The sequence below is a fragment of the Hemitrygon akajei genome, chromosome 12 (assembly GCF_048418815.1).
Source record: "Hemitrygon akajei chromosome 12, sHemAka1.3, whole genome shotgun sequence".
Lineage (NCBI taxonomy): Eukaryota > Metazoa > Chordata > Chondrichthyes > Myliobatiformes > Dasyatidae > Hemitrygon > Hemitrygon akajei.
The window spans coordinates 69,628,922-69,650,456 of NC_133135.1; the positions used below are offsets into that span (position 1 = coordinate 69,628,922).

Here is a 21,535-nt window from a genome sequence, read left to right on the forward strand (position 1 = left end):
CGAGATGAAGGGCCCGTTTCTTTGCTGTAAAAGCGTTAGAGGATGTGGCTGAAGTTCAAAAGGTAGAAGCTAAGGCTTCCTGAGTGGTTACAGACATGTCTGGATTGAGAACCTCCCCTTCACCCCAATCCTCACACCACCTGGAGTTTTACACCACTGAACAAAACCAGTTCACTGTTGCCATGTGATTTAATCATCCGATCTTGCTCACACAGACGTTCTGTCTTTATTTATGGTAAGTGTAGTATACAATTTCTCCAGTACTCTTCAATGTCTGAACTACAAAGATATACCCAAACTGTTTAAAAATGGAATTCAGATTGGCTCTTAGAGCAGGAGCTTAGATGTTGATAGAACTGACAAATAAGATCTCCAGTGGCCACTGGTGCTTTTATTTATGAATCCGATGATGTGGATCCCAGATGAGAAAAAACAGTTTCGGTAAGCACAATTACAGCAGTCTCCAAATGCACTGATTCCCGAGTGAATCCATTACAGGTATCAGGATAAATGCCTTGATCAAAACAAAGCCTCACCTTCCATTCGTATAATATCAGGGCAGTAGAAGTGGATCAGGGCAGCCAGTGCACAGCCATCGGTGGTATCCTTCAGCAGATTTTCCACTGGTGGGATGCAGGGCAGTTGCTTGGGTAACGTTTGGTCTTTCCTGTAGCGAGCCTATCACCAAATAGAGGCATTAGTCAATTAAATCATACTGCAAATGAGCAGGTATTTAAAATAAAGTGTGCATTTTCCTAAATTAGCAAGATTTATTGCAAACCATGCTTGTACTTCTTGTCATTTGGCACAATAACTCCAGTGCAATTTCCCCAGCATTTATCACCTATTATACAAAGTTTTCCGGGACTAACAAATGCAGTGGATAACACAAGAACATGAGAAACAGAAACAGGAGTTGGTCAAATGGCTGCTCAGCTTGTTGGCAGATCTTTCATTTTAACTCCACTTTTCTACATTGGCCCATATCTGCCGATTCCCTGAATATGTATAAAAACCTACTGTCCTCTTGAATAAGCTAAACAACTGAGCAAGGTTCTTTTAGGAGAGAATTTGGAAGATTCACTACCCACTGGGTGAAAAGATTTCCAATTATTTGTCTAAAGTAGCCGATCCCCAGTTTTGAGACAGTGATAGCCAGTTTTGGAAATCCATAGAAAGGGGAAACCACATCTGATGTGTCAACTCTCTTATGAAACGTGAACATTTCTCATCCTTTTAGACTCTGTTACAGGCAGAACCTGCTTAATCCTTCTTCAATATTTCAGGATTTCTGAATGAACAATGAATTTGTGAACACTACCTCAGTATTCTTCCTCTCTTTTTGCACTACTTATTCAATTTAATTTTTATAGATAAATCTTATTGCAATTTATAGCTTTTTTAATAATATGTATTGCAATGTACTACTGCCACAATACAACAAATTTCCAGACAGATGGCAGTGATATTAAACCTGATTCTGATTCAGCTGTCAAACACCGCAATTAAACTAGTGAACCTTCACTGCATCTTTCCTTTGAACAGGAACACCAGACTTATATACCATAAGGACAAAAGTCATTAGACACAGAAGCAGAATTAAACCATTTGAATCTGCCCTGCTCTTTGATTATGGTTGATTTTTTTTTCATAACCCCATTCTCCCTTTAAGACCCTTACCGATCAAAAACCTATCAATCTCAGCCTTAAATACACCCAGTGACTTGGCCTCCTTGGCAATGATTTTACAGATTCACCACTCTCTAGCTGAGAAAATTCCTCCTCATTTCACTGTCGGAATGAAAAATGCCACTTTACTCTGAGGCCTTGACCTTAGATTCTAGACATCCTCTCCAAGTCCACTCTGCAAACATTTCAGTACTTGACAGGTACTTGAAGGATCTCTCCTCATCCTTCTGCACACAATATTCTACAGGCAGACTCGCCACCATTCTATAATTAGAGCAACATGTGCAATGCAAGTAACTTAAAATTTTACTGGTACAGTTACATTGTCAACATCCATGAGTTAACCCACTTGTATGGGTGGCCAATTTCTTAACAGAAGCTGCACCAGCCTCTGCTGGCTTACTTTGACATCTGGCAAGAAGTCACAACTTTTGTTTTCAAATTCTCTACATACTGTCTGCCTTTCTAATTGCTTGATATACCTGGATGTTAACTTTTAGTATTTCATGTACAAATTCAACATGGTCCCTCTGAATTCAAACATCTTGATTTCTCACCAATTAAAAAGACATTCCAGCTTTCCTTTTTCCCTGCCCAAGTGGATGGCCTCACATCCAACTGCATTATATTCCATCTGCCCTTGGACTTGTCTAAAAATTCTTCACGGCCTCTGTGCATCCCATGAATGTATTTTTGTTTTGCATTTTTGCCTTGTTTTGCAACTTCCTTTCCTTCTTCACTGCCATGTATAATTTACACATAACTTCTGTTCCATGTGCTGCTGTCTGAATCCATGCGACTGTGACGTTGCTGCAGGATTTTCAGAAGGCCTTTGACAAGGTGCCGCATTTGAGGCTGCTTAATAAGAGCCCGTGGTATTCAGGAAAAATACAAGCATGTACAGAAGACTGGTGATTGGCAGGAGGCAAAGAGTCAGAATAAAGGTGGCCTAGTATGCTTCGCTGCCAATGCCAGAACTGAAGGCTTTGTGACCAAGTTTGCAGATGAAACAAAGATAGGGGGAGGGACAGGTAGTGTTGAGGAAGCAGGGAGTCTGCAGAAAGACTCGAAGGTATTGGAAGAACGGGAAAAGAAGTGGCAGATGGAATACAGTGCAGGGAAGAGTATAGTCATGAGTAAAAGGAATAAAGGCATAGACTATTTTCTAAAGGGGGAGAAAATTCAAAAGTCAGTGGTGCAAAGGGACTTGGGAGTCCTTGTGCAGGATTCCCTAAATGTTAACTTGCATGTTCAGTCAGTGGTAAGGATGGCACATGTAATGTTAGCATTTATTTTGAGAGGACAAGAATGCAAGAGCAAGGATGGGATGCTGAGGCTTTAGAACGATTGGTCAGACTGTATTTGGAGTATTGTGAACAGGTTTGTAGGCCCTTTATCTAAGAAAAGATGTGAAGGAAACAAAGAAAACCTACAGCACAATACAGGCCCTCTGGCCTACAAAGCTGTACCAACCATGTCCTTATCTCAGAACTACTTAGGCTTACCCATAGCCCTCTATTTTTCTAAGCTCCATGTACCTGTCCAAGAGCCTCTTGAAGGACCCTATCTTTCTTAAAAGACTCTATGTGCAGGCATTGGGGAGAGTCCAGAGGAGGTTCCCAAGAATAATTCTGGGAATGAAAGGGTTAACGTATGAGGAGCATTTGACAGCAAATGGGTCTGTACTCGTTGGAGTTTCGATGAATGCGGGAGGATCTCACTGAAGCCTTTCAAATACTGAAAGGCCTACACAGATTGGATGTGGAGAAGACATTTCCTATAGTGGAGGCGTCTAGGGCCAGAAAACACAGCCTTAGAATTGGTGAATCTATGGAATTCATAGCTGTGGACAGTTGTGGAGGCCAAATCAATGGGTATGTTTTAATTGGAGGTTGATGGGTTCTTGGTCAGTCAAGGTGTCAAAGGTTACAGAAGGCAGCAGAATGGGGTTCAGAGCGATAATAAATCAGCCGTGATAGAATGGCGGAGCAGACTCGATGGGCCGTAAATCCTAATTCTGCTCCTATGTCTTATGGTACTTGTGTACATGACAATAAACTTCAGCTTGAAAAGGACAGCATCCTTTTCACAGTCAACACTGCCACCTAGTGTTGGATCAACAACACTACCACCCGGTATTACAGTATAAGCAAATTTTGATATGATACATGACAATGTGGGCTGTAGAAAAAATTGGTGGACAGTTCCGACAGGAATACAGGAGTTTGCATTCAGTCATCCTGCAGATAAGTTTAAACCCTACCTAATGGTTTTATATAATGTAGTATCCAAGGCAAATCATAATCATTAAGTGCCCGGCATCAGAAAGTATTGTTTTAACTGTATAATACGTCCCATTATACAATCCAATGTACCTGCTACAGGGTACAGCACCCGAAACAGAAATATATTTTTAAAAAGTGTATCCGTACACTGAGATGTACAAAATTACACTGAGAATTAAATAAACAATAAAAATCTATGTAGAGGAAGCAGAATTTCATTGATATAAGCAATATAAAACCTGTATCCAACTTTAAAAAAAAACCAAACTGGAAATAAAACTTAAACTGAAATACTCATCCAGCAGGCCTATGTTTTGAAATGTTTACTTCTAACTTGACACAGGCTTTCTTTCATTCACCATTTATTATCCTATCTAGTCAATCACTGAAATGCACAAATGTTTGAGAAAGCTGGGATCTGAGAATGACTTAAGTGCACTTTGATACAGAAATATAGTGCCAAGCAGAACTTCGATTGCGCCAGTGGCTTCCTTTTTGTGACATGGGAGGCCTACCAACTTGTTATTTCTATCAGATTATGAATTGCAATGAACCAGTCTATTACATGTCTGCTGAGAACTGCCCGATTTCCCAACTGATCAATGGATGACAATTCCTCACTATAAATGAACTGCAGTATGTGTTTCATTGAGGTCACTATAATGCTGGTTGGGTTAGGCTCAATACCAGTTGGTATATGAGGTAGAAGTGTTGCAGATCTGTAAAAACAATGTCTTCTTCTCAACATGTCTTTCCAACAATATTGTTGAGTACAGTATTTCAATACAGTGGATTCCGGTTAACTGGGCCGCTGGTAATAGGGGCAGCTAGTTATTTGCGACAATTCTTAAAGAACAAAAACTAATTGAGAAAATAGCCGAGATTCATTTTGATCATTTGGGACACTATGTCACTTAAAATGGAACAGGAGACTGTTGCTGAACAGCTTCTAAATAGTGTCATTCATGTGCGCTTGCTGTGGCTGTTAGATACTACACTGTGCTTAAAGCATACAGTTTTTAAATAGCGCCAGTTACATATGCCTGTGTTCAAAAAGCAGCGATTTTTGTCACTGATAGTCGGCAAGAAATAAGCAGTAAGACTATTCAGTTCTGCTCACTGCTGTTTCAAGCATTCAGGTTTGATGATGTCAGAAACAGCTGGGAGTGAGAATGAAACAAGTTCACTTCTTCAACAAGTTTAGGTACTACAAAGAAGTTAAGGTATTGACAATCATCTCGAATGTTACAATGAAAACAAAGATTTGGAAAATACAACCATTGAAAGTATTGTATGAAGGTAATCCATTATTTGCACTAGGTGTCTGCACTGATTTTGTTAATTTACAATCAAAAGAAAATAGCAATACTGTATACTATAACAATTGGGAACTATTACGCAATTTTAATCTACTGTTGAATTGGTAATGTTCTTATTTGTTCTGTATTTCATTAAAATACATAATTGGTTACTCAGTTTGTCTTTTTAATACCTTTTTTAACTAATTCCATAAAACCTCATCTAATTGGGCCAAAACATATGATCCCAATGTGTCCCAATTAACTAGAATCTACTGTATATGAAAATATATTAAAGTGGTTTGAGATAAAAGTTTTCTGTAAGATCCCAATCCTATTTAAGAATATTGCTAAAATAAATAACAGCAAGGAAACTTTGAAGGAAAAGTTGCCTGGGTACCAGAGAAAATGACCTCCTCATATTATCTGCTCCCCAGAACAGGTTAAGAAATGCTGGATATTTTGAGATGAATAAATCAAAAATGTCATAAAGATTTAGAAACAACATAGAAAACTTAAATTGCCTAATTTGATAGCTAACCAAAGCAGCACAACAGATTTTGTTGGCAAGGCACTGCGCTCAACAGTTGCATCTATTACCAAGTGTTGACATAATTTCCATAGCAAATTATTCAGTGCAAATTATGTCCGCAACAACTAGATTCTCAAATTAGATCACATAAATATATTGGTGACAACACCCCCTCAACAACATAAAAGAAATAAAAGTATGTTATAAAGAATATAAGGATAAAATATTTGTTTTAAAACCTAGAGGATAATAACCTTAATGAAGCTATATAATCTGCTAATTTAATGACATCTGAGAAAGTATTATTCCAATGGGGAATTATTTATTATTAAACTCTTGTAAATTACCACTGTAACTTCTTTAGCAATAACTTTCGTATCCATAGAATATTTGGCTTTGTTTACACCAACACATGATTTTGCATTTGCTAATGGAAAATAGGCAGAAATCAGACACGTAAAATAAATGCAGAGGTAAAATAAAATCCTAATTTTCAATATCTTCTTTGGATTTTTGACACTGACCTAGGTCAGCCAGTTTCAATCACAGTCCCAACACTGACGTACAGTGAGGGTGGTGAAAACACAGCCACACATTAAAAAGAAGTGACACAGAGTGCATAATTGTTTCCCAGTAAACTCTGTTGTCAGAACAGTATAGCCATGAACAGGCCTTTTCTGTACTGACCATGATTCCAAACTAAACTACGTGGTCCACACCCTGATATTCCTTACCAGGTTCATCGTTTGGTCTAAATATCTCATAAATGTTGTTATCACACCTGCTCCACCACTTTCCAGGTAATATGCTACCTCTTCTATGAAAAAAACTGCCTCACACATCTCCTTTAACCTTCCCCACCGCCCCCATCTTTAATCAGTGCCCTCTGGTGTTTGATATTCTCAGTGGGGGGGGGGGGGGGGGGGAAAGGTCTCTGACAATCTCCTCATCTCTGTTTCTCATTAATTTAGTTACCTCTATCAGGATGCCCCTCAGCCTGGGGTGTTCCAAAGAAACAACATCTATTTAGTTATTTATTGGGATACAGTGTGAAATAAGCCCTTCCACCCCTTCGAGCAATGCTGCCCAACAACCCTCGATATAATCATGGCCTAATCACTACCAATTTGTGCGTCTTTGGACTGTGGGAGGAAACCAGAGCACCCAAAGGAAACCAACTTTTTCACAAGGAGAACATACAAACTTCTTACAAAGAGTGGTGAGTAATGAACCCGGGTCACTGGTACCGTAAAGCACTGTATAAACCACTAGGCTACCCTGTTGCCCCATATATTTTTCCTTATAGCTACAGCAATCCAAACCAAGCAAAATTCTTCTGCACCCTCTCCTAAGTCTCCACATCCTTTCTGCAATACTCCATTTGTGACTCACCAAAGTTTTACTCAGATATGATTTCCAATTGTTATACTCAGTGCCCCAGCTGATGAAGGCCAGCATGCCATACACCTTTTTTACTTCTGGTGTTGCCACTTTCAGGAGCTAAGGACTAGCACTCCAAGATTCCTCTGCATATCGGTTTATTGTTTACTTGGCTTTTGCATATGACAGCTCAAAATTCACACCTCCCACTTGCCAGAACAAACCGCATTTTAGAAGAATCTTCTGATGTTTTAAAATATCCACAATATTTCCCTTGGTTAGTTTAAAATAACTAAGAATTTTAACTGTGAAGAATAGTTAAATCTGATAGTTCCTTTACTAAAATAACCCGCACACTACAAGAACACTTCATTATGACACGGAAGGTAACTAAGAACTATTTATTCAGTGTCACACTCCATCCTCTCTTAGCTCGGTTTCAGCCCCACAACTGTTTTTGCATTTTACTGCCTCATTTTCTAAACTTAAAATATACTGAAGTTTTGATCTAATCTAATCATTGTGTATCACGTCAAATTAAAAGAAAAATTCCAAAACCTGTCCACAATTTACTGAAAATTAACAACCAAAATTGTGAGGCTGAAAAAGTATTCATCCCCTTGGTAATTACAATGTGAACTTCCATCAGGTGCAATACTGTTTATTACCTTACCAACTAATCCAATTTGTTGATGTAGAAAAACTGGAGCATCGCCTGAATCAATACCCCCTCTCTCTGTAATGTCCAACGATCTGGTAGATTTTCAACAGACCAAACCAAAATGAAGACAAAAGACATTCAAAGCAAGTGAGGGAAATGATAATAGGGAAGTACAAATCTGGGGAAGGGTACAAGACCATCTCAAAGGCACTGAACAGACCTCAGAGCTTAGTGCAGTCCATCAAGAAAAAGTGGAAAAAATACAAAACCACAGCCACACTGTCACGTCAGGTCACACCCCTAAATTTAGTCGCCAGTGGAAAATGACACTTGAAGAGAGGCTAATGTGATGCCAGCAGTCACTCTGAGTGAGCTGCAAAAAGTCAGTGGCTGCAACTGGGGATGAAGTTCATGACTCCACTATCTCTAAGGCCTTGTATAAAACGGGTATTTTATTTAAGAGTGAAAAGGAAGAAGTCTAGGCTAAAGAAAAGTATATCCATGCCTATAAAGACTTTGCAAAGCCTCACTTAGAAGATAAAGCTGTGCAAGAAGGTCTTGTGGTCGGATAAGACTAAAGTGGAACGTTTTAGACTCAATATTAAGCTTTACATGTGGCATAAATCTAATATTGCACAAGCGCCAGGTAACAACATCCTTACTGTAGAGTTTGGTAGAGGTAGCATCATGCTATGGGGATGCTTTTCAGCAGCAGGGACTGGATATCTGGTCAGGACTGATGGGAAATACTGTTAAATACAGAGAGATCCTGGATAAAAACCTGATAGTATTGGAGTATAAAAGTTGCATTGTTTACTGTGTAACCAAAACTATGTAGTCAGCTTTGAACTTGCTATTTGCTATGCATGTATCCAATTTAGTTTGCTGTGCAACCAAAACTATGTAGTCAGCTTTGAACTTGCTATTTGCTATGCATGTATCCAATTTAGTAGGAGAATGAAATCTTAAGAATGTAGAAGACAATGGTGTGTTAATGAGAGGTAGCTAAGAGATGTAGATTAGAACATGATTAAGTCAATGGGCAGAAACAATAGTGGCGAATGTGGATATGCTAATGCAACTAAACCAGGAGATTGCTATAAAAAATGCTATGTACAAGGATCGGTGGGCAATCAGCGACTAGCTCAATGACTGTCTCAGCTTTGATTTGCAAATTAAAGTTTAATACTTCTTGAAGAATCTCCTACGTCTCCTGGTCGTTTGTGGGGCACGAGAAACCACGACAATAACCTCTGCCAGAAAGTTTAAACTGGGGAGGAAGTTTGTCTTTCAGCAGCACAACCCAAAGCACACCGCCAAAGCAACCATGGAGCGGCTTCAAATGAAGAAAATTGATGTCCTTGACTTGAGAGTCCTGACCTTAACCTGATCAAAAATCTCTGATAATACCTCAAGATTGCTGTCCACTGTCACTCCCCAACTAACCTGGCACAGCTTGAGCAATTTTGCAGGAGGAATGGGCAAATCTTGCTCCATCACATTGTGTGAAGCTAATAGAGACTTATCCAAAAAGACTACAGGCTATAATAGCTGCGAGAGGTGGTTCAATTAAGTCCTGAACTAAGGGAGATGAATACTATTGAACTGCTGACATTTCAGTTTTTGAATTTTTAGTTTTTCATACTTTACAATTTTCCTTTTTTTGGCTCTGCTGTGAAAAAAGAGCACGTGATTTACAAATAAAAATTCTCAGTTAAATTGATCAAAATCCCTGGTTGAAATACTCATTTATGTGAACAAATGATTGGGGTCTGAATACTTTTACAGGGCACTGTATATCATGAGGGCATTTCCCATCAACAATGCAGGCACATTATATACACTGCAAGGTTCACTCCTCCAAATTATTTGCCAAAAACCAATGCAGGGCTAAAAAAGACTTGATGAAATGCTTCCCAAAGAGAATTTCCACACTCCAGCAAACACACTTCTTTTCCTATGTACATGAGAAATGATTCTTTCCTGTAGATCCACACAACCAATACTAGAGAATGAGACAAATCGCCACAGGATTTCAGATTTACTTTTCTGTACATCTTAGAACCTGATGCAGAATCAAAATATACTCTTGAATGAAAGTAAACATCCTTATTTTTAATGAGCATAAAATACATTTGTGTACATTATGACTTAAGAATTCATGACAATCATTGTATTCTTAGGGTCCTACAACACAGTGATGGCAATCAATATATGATAATGAAACCCTCTTCTGTTTTGCTCTGATAACATTCTGAGGGGTGGAGGAGAAGAATGATTTCAATCACAGATAACTCTGGGTAAATGGACTCCATGCAACAACAGATGGATGGCTTGGTTAGAATCCCTTTCCTGTTGTAAATTAATCAATCCCACTGAGGTGCCACAAGCCTCAGTACATTTGGGTTCCCGATTAAAAATCACCATGATGACAAGGTTTTCAACACCTACTTCAGTGGAGGGTGCTAGGGAATATGTATCACATTGTTTGTGGTGGGTTATTTAGAAATGGATAGGAAATGCTTTACTGTGTCCCACAAGGGCCTGACTTTAGAAAACATTTGAACTGAATAATTTAATCAAGTTTAGAAACATAGAAAACCTACAGCACAACACAGGCCCTTCGGCCCACAAAGCTGTGCCGAACATGTACTTACTTTAGAAATTACCTAGGGTTACCCACAGCCCTCTATTTTCCTAAACTCCATGTATATATCCAAGAGTCTCTTAAGAGTCCCTATTGTTTCCATCTCCACCACCATTGCCGGCAGCCCATTCCACGCACTCACCACTCTCTGTGTAAAAAACTTAACCCCTGACATCTCTGTACCTGCTTCCAAGCACCTTAAAACTGTGCCCTCTCGGGTTAGCCATTTCAGCTCTGGGAAAAAGCCTCTGACTATCCACATGATCAATGCCTCTCATCATCTTATATACCTCTATCAGGTCACCTCTGATCCTCTATTGCTCCAAGGAGAAAAGGCCAAGTTCACTCAACCTATTCTCATAAGGCATGCTCCCCAATACAGGCAACATCCTTGTTAATCTCCTCTGCACCCTTTCTATAGTTTCCACATCCTTCCTGTAGTGAGGTGACCAGAACTGAGCACAATACTCCAAGTGGGGTTTGACCAGGGTTCTATATAGCTGTAACATTACCTCTCCACTCTTAAAATCAATCCCACGGTTGATGAAGGCCAATATGCCATATGCCTTCTTAACCACAGAGTCAATCTGCGCAGCAGATTTGAGTGTTCAATGGATTCGGACCCCAAGATCCCTCTGATCCTCCACACTGCCGTCTTACCATTAATACTATATTCTGCCATCATATTTGACCTACCAAAATGACATACCCCACACTCCATCTGCCACTTCTTAGCCCAGTTTTGCATCCTATCAATGTCCCGCTGTAATCTCTGACAGCCCTCCACACTATCCACAACACCCCCAACCTTTGAGTCTAACCTTTATGAAGATTTCTTGTTCAGAAATCACTAAAATGTAGCAATCAAATTAAAACAAATCAAAATAGCAAATGAAAAGGAGCCTTTAAAACTCAAAAGCTGGGATACGATGGGGAATTTTATACAACCTTATAAAGCACTGGTTGGATGATTGACAAAACTTGTGCGATTTTCTGATCATTTATTTTGGAAAGTAAAAAAATATTCTGTACAAATTAGGCTAGTATTGTCATGGTTTAAGGGGTAATTCAGATGAGTTTCAGGAAAAGCTGATAAGGCCGTAATATATTGAAGTTGAATTTGGCCATGCAGCCCATTGAGTCTCTCTGCCATTCAATCATGGCTGATTTTTATTTTACAACCCCATTCTCTCACCTTTCCCCAGTAACCCCTAACCAATCAGAAAACTATCAATCTCAATACTGTACACCTTGCTTAGATACAAAACCCAAACATGATCACAGTATTCTAAATGTGGTCTGACCAACATCTTATAAAACCTTAGCAGTACATTAATACTAAATTCCACTTGCCTTCTTTACCACTAACACAACTTGCAAGTTAACCTTAAGGGAATCCTGAACTATGACTCTCGAGTTCCTTTGTACCACCCATTTCTGAATTCTCTCCCCATTTAGAAATTGGTCTACACCTTTATTCTTCTTACCAAAGTGCATAACACTACACTTCCCTATCTTGTGTTCCATCTGCTACTTCTCTGTCCACTCTCCTAACCTATCTTCACTGCGGAAGACACTAGCAGTATGGTGTAAATTCCACGTGACAGAGGCAATGAAGTGTGTGAAGTTACCATAACCAGAGAGAAGGTTCTTGGGAAACTGAAAGATCTGAAGGAGGACAAGGAGGACAATACAGGAATAAAAAAGACGATGCAATACTTCCCCAGACTGAATGTATTTTTGTTTGCTAAGCAATTGACTGAAAACGGCATAAACCTTCTTCCCATCTTGAAGCTAGATCATGATATTTCTGCTCAAAGTTGAGATGTTGTGGGCCACATTTGGACTGAGCATATGCGACATATCCATGTGTCAATGATGATTAAAATAACCCTGATTATCACCTGCACTCCATTTATAACAGGAATGGAGCTCCCAATGATCAAATAACTAATTCTTCACACACCCATACTGTACATGCCCAATGCTAACTTTTTCACACAGACAAAGGCAGCTCCTTAAACAGTAAACATTCTATGGAAGGGTAAGACAGGGATGTAAGTGGTAAAACTGAATGATTCATCTTTAAACAAGTGAATAGCAGAGAGGAAGGTAAATGGCAGAAAATGATAATGGATCACAGCAGACAGAAAGCAAATAGAGCATTAATCCACACGGGTTATTAATATGGTGAAAAAAAATCACAAATATAATGGATCACTACTCATTGAATTAACTTACAGGAACCAGTTTCCAATACCATTTGGTTGGAGACTTCACACGTAGCAGCATCAAGGAGAGAGAAAGGATGGAAGCAATGAGGGGGAAAAAAAAGAAAGTCACAATTTTGTCAAGATTCATATGAATTATTTCTAAATCCTTTACTGTTCTTCACTGAATGATGAAAAGATAAAATGATTTGAACAGTTTTGTGAAATATTCCAGGTACATTTGTCTCATTCACAATTTTAAGTATAACTCTGTCTCTCAATGCACTGCATATACGTGCAAAACTATGAAGGAAGAAATGGTTACATGGTTTAAATGAACTATAAGAAAAGCAGAAAATGTTGGAAACACTCAGCAGGTCAGAAACAGAGTTTCTTGTCAGAACTGGGAAAATTGAACAAATTAATTATAAGTTGGGATAGACGTGAAAAAAGGCCACGTTTACCATGGGGATAAGTAGTGATTGATGGGTTAATACCCACAGATAGAAAGCAATAATACAGATAAAAGAATGTAAAATATTGTGAAATATCCAGCAGACCAGTCTGTGCTCATGGAGAGAGAAAAAAAACAGAAACTGTATTTCAGGTAGATGACTTACAACATAGATTGGAGAGTATTTATACAGGCAGAGAAAGAGCATTACCAGAGATGTCAGATTCAATACTGGGCATTAAAGGTGTTCAGATGGATAGAGGATGCTCTGGAACAGTGCAGAAAGCCACGGACAAAGGGTGAGAATAAAGGGAACCTTTTCCGCTTGGCTATCAGTGACTGGTGGTGGTCTGCAGGGATTGGTGTTGGGATCACTTCTTTTTTCTGTCACTGATGTGGATGATGGGATTTATGATTACGTGGCCAAGTTTGAAGACGATATAAAGATAGTGGAGGCTCAGGATGTGTTGAGCGAGCAGGAGAATGGATAACAGAAGTGGCAGATGGAATACAGTGTCACGAAGTGTATAGTCATGTACTTTGGTAGAAAGAACAAAAGTGTAGATGATTTTCTAACTGGGTAGAAAATTCAAAAATCCAAGGTGCAAAGGGACTTGGGAGATCCTGTGCAAGATTCCCTACAGTTACCTTGCAGGTTGAGCTGGTGGTGAGGGAGGCAAGGGCAATGTTAGCATTCATTTGGAGGAGATTAGAATATAAAAGCAAGGATATAATGTTGAGGCTTTATAAGGCACTGGTGAGGCCTCACTTGGAGTATTGTGAGCTGTTTTGGGCCCTTTATCTAAGAAAGAATGTGCTGCATTGGAGAGGATTCATGAGAAAAATTGAGGAATTGAAAGGGTTATTATATGAGGACAATTTCATGGCTCTGGATCGATGCTCGTTGGAAGTTAGAAGAATGAGGGGGAATCTCATGTTGAATGGCCTAGACAGAGTGGATGTGGAGAGGATGTTTCCTGTGGTGGGGGAGCTGGGACCACAGGGCACAGCCTCAGAATACAGGGACGTCCACTGAGAACAGAGATGAGGAGGAATTTCCTTAGCCAGAGAGTCGTGTGTCTGTGGAATTTGTTGCTTCAGGTGGCTGTGGGTCAGGCCAGGCCATTGAGTGTACTTAAGGTGGAGGTTGATAGGTTCTTGATTAGTCAGGGCGTGAAAGGTTACGGGGAAGGCAGGAGAATGCTGTTGGGAGGGAAAGTGGATCAGCCATGATGAAAGCAGGCTTGATGGGCTGAATGGCCTATTTCTGCTCCTATACCTTATGGTGTTATGTACAGGTTGGTCCAAGTGGAGTGTGATGGAGAACTTTAGTGACAGGCAACAAGACACTCAATTTTGCTGATATGCTACTCTGCAAAGCAGTCAGAGTCTGGGTGTTGGAGGAGAACAAATTCTGAACATGATTGTGCTACACGAAAAGTGCAAGTGAATCTCTGTGTCGTCTGGAAGGACTGTGAGGTCCCTGGAAAGTGGGAAGGGAAAAGGTGAAAGGACAGGTCTTGACATCTCCTGCAGTTGCATGAACATTACTGGCAGCCACATAGTTTGCAATATTTTTCTCTCTTTTACTCTGTCTTTATTATTAATGCCACCATCGACAATAGATCACTACTTATCCCTATAGCAACCCTGCTCTCACCCTATCAGAAATATTCCCCTTGTGTTCCTTTCCCTTCTCACTCCTCTGAAATGCGGTATGACTTGTTTTCTCTCTTTCCCAGTTCTACTGACTGGTCTTTAAACTGAAACATTAACTTTGTTGCAACATCCGTAACATGTTTTAATATGATGGCCAATGATTTTTTTTTCCCGCCAAGGGAATTCTAAATATTTTTCTGCTCTTAGACTGGTTCTTGCTTTGAATGCAAATGAAAATGTAAAATTTACAAAATATTTGTTTACAATAAGTGACCTCCGGATTTCCAAAACTAAACTACACAGATTTTGCTAAGTGAGAGAGCTCCTGCAACGACACATTTGCTGAAGGAAATTCAGGCAAACTGGGCGGAAATGTATTTTCTGAAATCTTAAGCAAAAATATGTAAAAAGACACCACTGAATTTAGTTTCTTAAAACTGCCTTTCCCAGTTTGGCCTACTTGCAGAAACATTAAAAAGTGTATCTACTCGCTGGACTCTATGGAATGGAAATACCATGGGGAACGACTGCATAAAGAGCAGGTAACATTGCACCATCTGCCAATTTACAGACACAGATCAAAAACTATCATCTGGAATACTGAAGTGTTTGAAAGCCTTGTTAACTGAGGAGATTAAAAACTCCAATGAGGCCCAAAAAGCAAAAATAATTGTAATACCTCATGATCTTATTATGAATTAGTAACAACATTCATAACAAAACATCTTAATCACACCAGATTACTAGCATTGCATCTACATGTAGGGCTTTAAATATGGACTCACAAAGATTGCAGTCCAATTCCAATGTAGAATGCATCACTTCACATACAGAGATTGTCAGGAGCTGTCCAGCTGTTTCAGAAATATACTTAAAGACCATTTTCCGTATAACTCAGCAATTATCTCAAAATCTACAATATCAGCGAAGAAACTATTCATTTGACAGTATTTCTTAAAACAGAACGATTGTATTCAACCGCTTTAAAAATAGTTGGGAACAATTAATATCCTGTTACTTGTTGCACCAATAAATGCCCTCACAGGCAAGGGAAACAATACACCTGCGCAATGTTGCCTAAAGAAAATAATGCTTTTAATAAATAAACAAATGAATTTTAATTAATGACATGCTGTTAAAATTCAACAATGTGGTTATAATGATGGATTCCATGCACACCAGCAGGATTTCGGAAACAAAAGGAATGAGTAAATACAGACCAGGTGTAACCAATCAAGGTCTCCAGAAAATACACATCCAGTCATTAATGTCACTGAATTTTTTACCCATTATATTTGCCTAAGATCTGAATCCCGAGATATTATTATTATACTGCACCTATAACCATATGAAACCTCTAAAACAGTTCTTTTAAGTATTAAGTAAACATCATTAAATTACACATAAACATTAAAATGACAGCTTTTTAAATATATTTTCATTCAAGGGATGTGCACTTCACAGGCTGAGTCAGCATTTAATTGCTCATCTCTAGTTGCTCTTGAGAACATGGCAGTCTACTGCCTTTTTGAACCGCTGCAGTGCTTGAGGTATGGGCACGCTCATAATGCTCTGAAGGAGAGTTCCAAGATTTTGACCCAGCAACGTTGAAGGAACAACGTTCTTGCAAGTCAGAATGGTGTGTGGCTTATGTGGTGGTGTTCCTCTGCTCTTGAGGCCTTTGTCCTTTTCGCTTGCAGAAGTTGTCTGGAAGGTGCTGGCAGGTTGCTGCAGTGCACCCTGAGGATGGTACAAACCACCTCTACTGTGCATCAGTGAAGTGCATGAACAATTGTGGATGGGATGCCTATCAAGTGGGCTGCTCTGCCCTGTGTGGAGCTTCTTGAGCTTGCTGAAGCAGTGCTCATCAGGGCAAGTGAGAAGTGTTCCATCACACTCCTGACTAGAGCCTTGTAGATGATCGACAGGATTAGGAGAGATGGGAGGCAAATTACTTGCCACAGGATTCCGAGCCTCTTACCTGTCACACTGTGTGTATGGATACTCCAATTTAGTTTCTGTGCATTGGTAACAACCCCCCCCCCCCCCCATCACATCCCTGAATATTGATAGTGGTGGATACCGTGATGCTACTGGCAAGAAGTGAGAGATGGATTTTTCTTGTTACTATCACTTCCTGGAACCTGTGTTACTTGCCACCTAACAGTCCTGGCTTGTCTTGCTGCACTTGGTTGTGGACTCTTTATTATTTGGGGAGTCATGAATGTTGCTGAACATTGTACACGTCACTGAACATCACAATTTTGTATTCTGCACTTTGGACAACTTTCTACATTGGCAGGTCAGGAAGACTTCATTGTTGTAGCTGTACTGAAACAGATTGGCATGTGAAAAGTTCTGAAACATTAATTCATTCCTCTCTTCACATTTCCAGAATGTCTTGCTGAGAATTTCCATAATTTTCAATTTCAGTTCAAACTCTTAATATTAATAAAGTTTATCAACACTTTTAGTTTCATTTGCTTGCAAACTGAAGATTAGTGTATGAGTATTTTACTTGATGCTTTTTGCCAGTCTGTCTCCCAATGATTCAATAGGACTGTGATGGTGGAACTCAGATTTACCTGTCCTGTTCCAGAATGTACTTTTGCACAAAACAATCAAATGAAGAACATCAAACAAAATATGTCTTAAAGTTGCCAAACAAAAAGAAACAAATAATTCAGAGAACAGAACAGGAATTAGCAGGCTTTGTTTGCAAAAAATTTTTGCAGGGTAATATCTAACACATAAGAGATGAGCAAGAAATGCAAAATACATGTACATGAAATGCGCCTATTATAATTTTTCCTTTCAATTACTCAGAATCATAAACTGCCAGCAGAGTTGTTTTTTTCCCCTTCAGTTGCAATGCAGATGAGTGGCACTGCAGTGCAAAATTTTAATTTATTAGTGAAGCAAGTTCTGACTAGCTACATTCAGTACCCATTTAATTGTTGGCAGACAAGGTACCTCAGAAACTGGAGCAAAAGAAAACTGCTGGAGGAACTCAGCAGGTCAAGCAGTTTCACTAATGACAGATCTGATACCCAACAATGTTGCCCGACCAGCTGTTTATTCACTTTAATTCTTGGCAATTGCTGACGTGAATGACAAGTGCAACAAATACAATCTGACATAACCAGATGCCAACAAAACTAACCATAACAAGAGTTGGGCACACCTGAATTTGAGTATGCTTTATTCTCTAATAAAATACAAACTGAAGCTCTAAGTAAAGGCAAGAATGCAGGATGTAACTCTTGATTAGCAGACTGCATTTTGCTCAATTCTTGCTCATCTCAGATTTCTAGGACTGTGCGTTGAAATGTGGAAAACATGGATTAGCCAGAAACAGATGTCAATCCCTGTCACCTGACCTTTCCCATAACAAAGACGCTGGTGCATAGGATTCCCGCTCCACTGGTGGGCTGACCATCCTACACCAGGGCCTCACAGCTTCCTAACTCTCAAGACAGGCACAAGTCATCCAACCCCATTCACCTAATTGGAGATGCTAACTCCTACCAAACTGCTGAGTGGTTTATTTATTCTTTCTTTATCTTTTCAATTATATTTCTTGGAGTTTCAAATGCTCTGAATTACTTTATATGTTTCATTTGATGACTCAAGCCTATCTGAGGTGCTTTTAGATGTATTCACTTGTTGGAGGCATCTCATACTAGCTCGGGACATTGAGTAGCAAGCTGTCAAAAGACCATCAGAGAGTTCTGGGAGCTGAAAAGAAGGGAGTCTCAAGACTCGCTGCCTGCTTTCTAGGAGGACGCTCTGGTGCAGAGGGTTAGTTGGACAGGACTCCATCTATAAATCATGTTTCTGTGGTTCGGTGGGCAGCAACTAAAATCAGGGCTAACGCGCTTTACTGTCAGTTAATGATATCTTGAAAGAAAACAACGCATGCAGCTAAATGGGTTTATGGAAATGCAAAAACCAGTAAGGCCAAGAATATCTGTGCTTGTCACATAGCTCTGCAACATGTTGCTTTCTCTGTCATTCTCACATTCCACTGTTAAATATAAAAGTCTTGCATTCAAAAATCATAAATTTTTAAAAGTGACTACACAGTTTTTGTCAGCCAAATCTCCATCACCCAGGACATGCCCTCTTCTCATTGCTGCCATCGAAGGAGGTACAGGAGCCTGAAGACACAAACTCAACATTTCAGGAACAGCTTCTTCTCCTCCGCCATTAGATTTCTGAATGGTCAATGAACCCAAGAACACTTCCAAAATATTTTTCCCTCTCTTTTTGCACTATTTCATATATGTATATATATATACACACACACATCACGACATATGCTGGTGATATTAAACCTGATTCTGATATCTTTGGCAGTTCTGTACATTTCCGAATCCTGTCCACCACTGTCATATAATCTTCATTTATGCATTTTAAGTAACTACAATCTGTATCAGGTCGATTTCTTGAATGCAAATCAGTATTATACACCATTACAGCTGTTATAGAGTCAACAAGAGCCAATCTTCACCAGTATGATCTGCTGCTAAATGCCATGGAGTTTTGGCTGGGAAAATGTAACTCTTATATCTTGGTCAAAAATTTGAGGCCTTTCACCAGTTGATTGTAGAATACTAGACCAAGATGATATAAATTGATATAAACTCTACATTTGCTTCTGAACTGGTATGAAAAAAAGTGACTTCAGGAAATAGGTTTATGGACAGAATATGTAAAACAGTTGCTGTAATAATGATAACTGTTTATTTCTGATGGCAATCTAATTCATATCACTAACTCAATTGGAATCCACCCAAATACTCCAACCCAGATCATTCAGTTGTAACGACCTACATTTTCTGCATTCCATCAATGACATTTGGGCTTTGTTTAATGAAATATTGAAGTCTTTCTTGGTATTTGCACCTTTGATTTTGTGCTGTTTCAAGTGCACAGTTTACCTTCCAATTTGGTAGTTAGTTTACCATCACCCTGATCATATGGTAATGTTTTACGACACCAAGGAATACTGTCAACATGTCTCACATTTTTATCCGCAGAAAAGTGCTACCTCGAGAAAGTGACTTGTCAATGAGTTAAATGTAAGAGATAAATATTCATTCTGCTATTTGACACATTCTGACCACCATAAAGCCCATATTTTTATATTCTCACATATTGAATTATTTTTGAGAGACAAAGCTCAATCTGAGTTCCTACCCTTTGACTTCCAGGTATTTCTGGCCCTTGTAGTCGCCTCGACTTCTGCTCTTGGCTAACTATTGTCTTCAAATGTTCATTTACCTAAATCAATCATAAAACAGAGAAATTTCAGATCATGCCCAGAATATTCAACACATTTTTAAACGTAAAGCATAAATTGAGAACAGATGATCTCATGGAAATGTACAGAAGAAATGTGGCAAATGTTCAGGGAATTCTGCATAGGTACATACCAATGAGACAGGGTAAGGATGGAAGGGTACAGGAACAGTGGTGTACAAAGGCTGCTGTAAATCTAGTCAAGAAGAAAAGCTTAATGAAGGGTTCAAAAAACTAGGTAATGATAGAGATCTAGAAGATTATAAAGCTAGCGGGAAGGAGTTTAAGTATGAAATTAGGAGAGCCAGAAGGGACCATGAGAAAGCATTGGCGGACAGGATTAAGGAAAACCCCAAGGCATTCTACAAGTATGTGAACAGCAAAAGGATAAGACATGAGAGAATAGGACCAATCAAGTGTGACAGTGGAAAAGTGTGTATCGAACTGGAAGAGATAGCAGAGGTACTTAATGAGTACTTTGCTTCAGTATTCACTACGGAAAAGGATATTGGCAGTTGCAGGGATGACTTACAGTGAACCAAAAAGCTTGAGCATATAGATATTATGAAACAGGACATGCTGGAGCTTTCAGAAAGCATCAAGTTGGATAAGTCACTAGGACTGGATGAGATGTATCCCAGGCTACCATGGGAGGCAAGGAAGGAGATTGCTGAGCCTCTGGTGATGATCTTTGCATCATCAGTGGGGATGGGAGAGGTTCCAGAGGATTGGAGGGTTGCAGATATTGTTCCCTTATTCAAGAAAAGGAGTAGAGATAGCCCAGGAAATTATAGACCAGTGAGTCTTATTTCAGTGGTTGGTAAGTTGATGGAAAAGATCCTGAGAGGCAAGATTCATGAACATTTGGAGAGATATAATATGATCAGGAATAGTCAGCTTGCCTTTGTCAAAGGCAGGTTGTGCCTTACAAGCCTGATTGGATTACCTGAGGATGTGAATAAACACATTAATGGAAGTACAGCAGTAGATGTAGTGTATATGGATTTCAGCAAGGCATTTGATAAGGTACCCCATGCAAGGCTTATCGAGAAAGTAAGAGGCATGGGATCCAAGGGGGACATTGCTTTGTGGATCCAGAAATGGCTTGCCCACAGAAGGCAAAGAGTTATTGTAGACGGGTCATGTTCTGCATGGAGGTCAGTGACCAGTAGTGTGCCTCAGGGATTTGTTCTGGGACCTCTACTCTTCGTGATTTTTATAAATGACGTGGATGAGGAAGTGGAGGGATGGGTTAGTAAATTTTCTGATGACACAAAGGTTGGGGGTGCTGTGGATCATGTGGAGGGCTGTCAGACGTTACAGCGGGGCACTGATAGGATGCAAAACTGAGCTGAGAACTGGCAGATGGAGTTCAACCCAGGTAAGTGTGAGGTGGTTTATTTTGGTAGGTCAAAT

General features: G+C 39.5%; 1 protein-coding gene across 3 annotated transcripts in view; it reads right to left on the reverse strand.

Moving 5' to 3' along the window:
- The window catches only part of LOC140737186 (calmodulin-regulated spectrin-associated protein 2-like), a 165,407-nt gene that overhangs the window by 50,917 nt on the left and 92,955 nt on the right, over nucleotides 1-21,535 (reverse strand). For 2 of the 3 annotated variants that reach the window (XM_073063428.1, XM_073063427.1), the window contains exons 4-6: nucleotides 20,018-20,101; nucleotides 12,734-12,766; nucleotides 537-678 (exon numbers count right to left, since the gene is read on the reverse strand). In XM_073063428.1, coding sequence (XP_072919529.1) covers nucleotides 537-678; nucleotides 12,734-12,766; nucleotides 20,018-20,101 — 259 coding nt within the window. The remainder of the gene's footprint in view (nucleotides 1-536; nucleotides 679-12,733; nucleotides 12,767-20,017; nucleotides 20,102-21,535) is intronic. The other variant, XM_073063429.1, reaches the window with a different exon arrangement.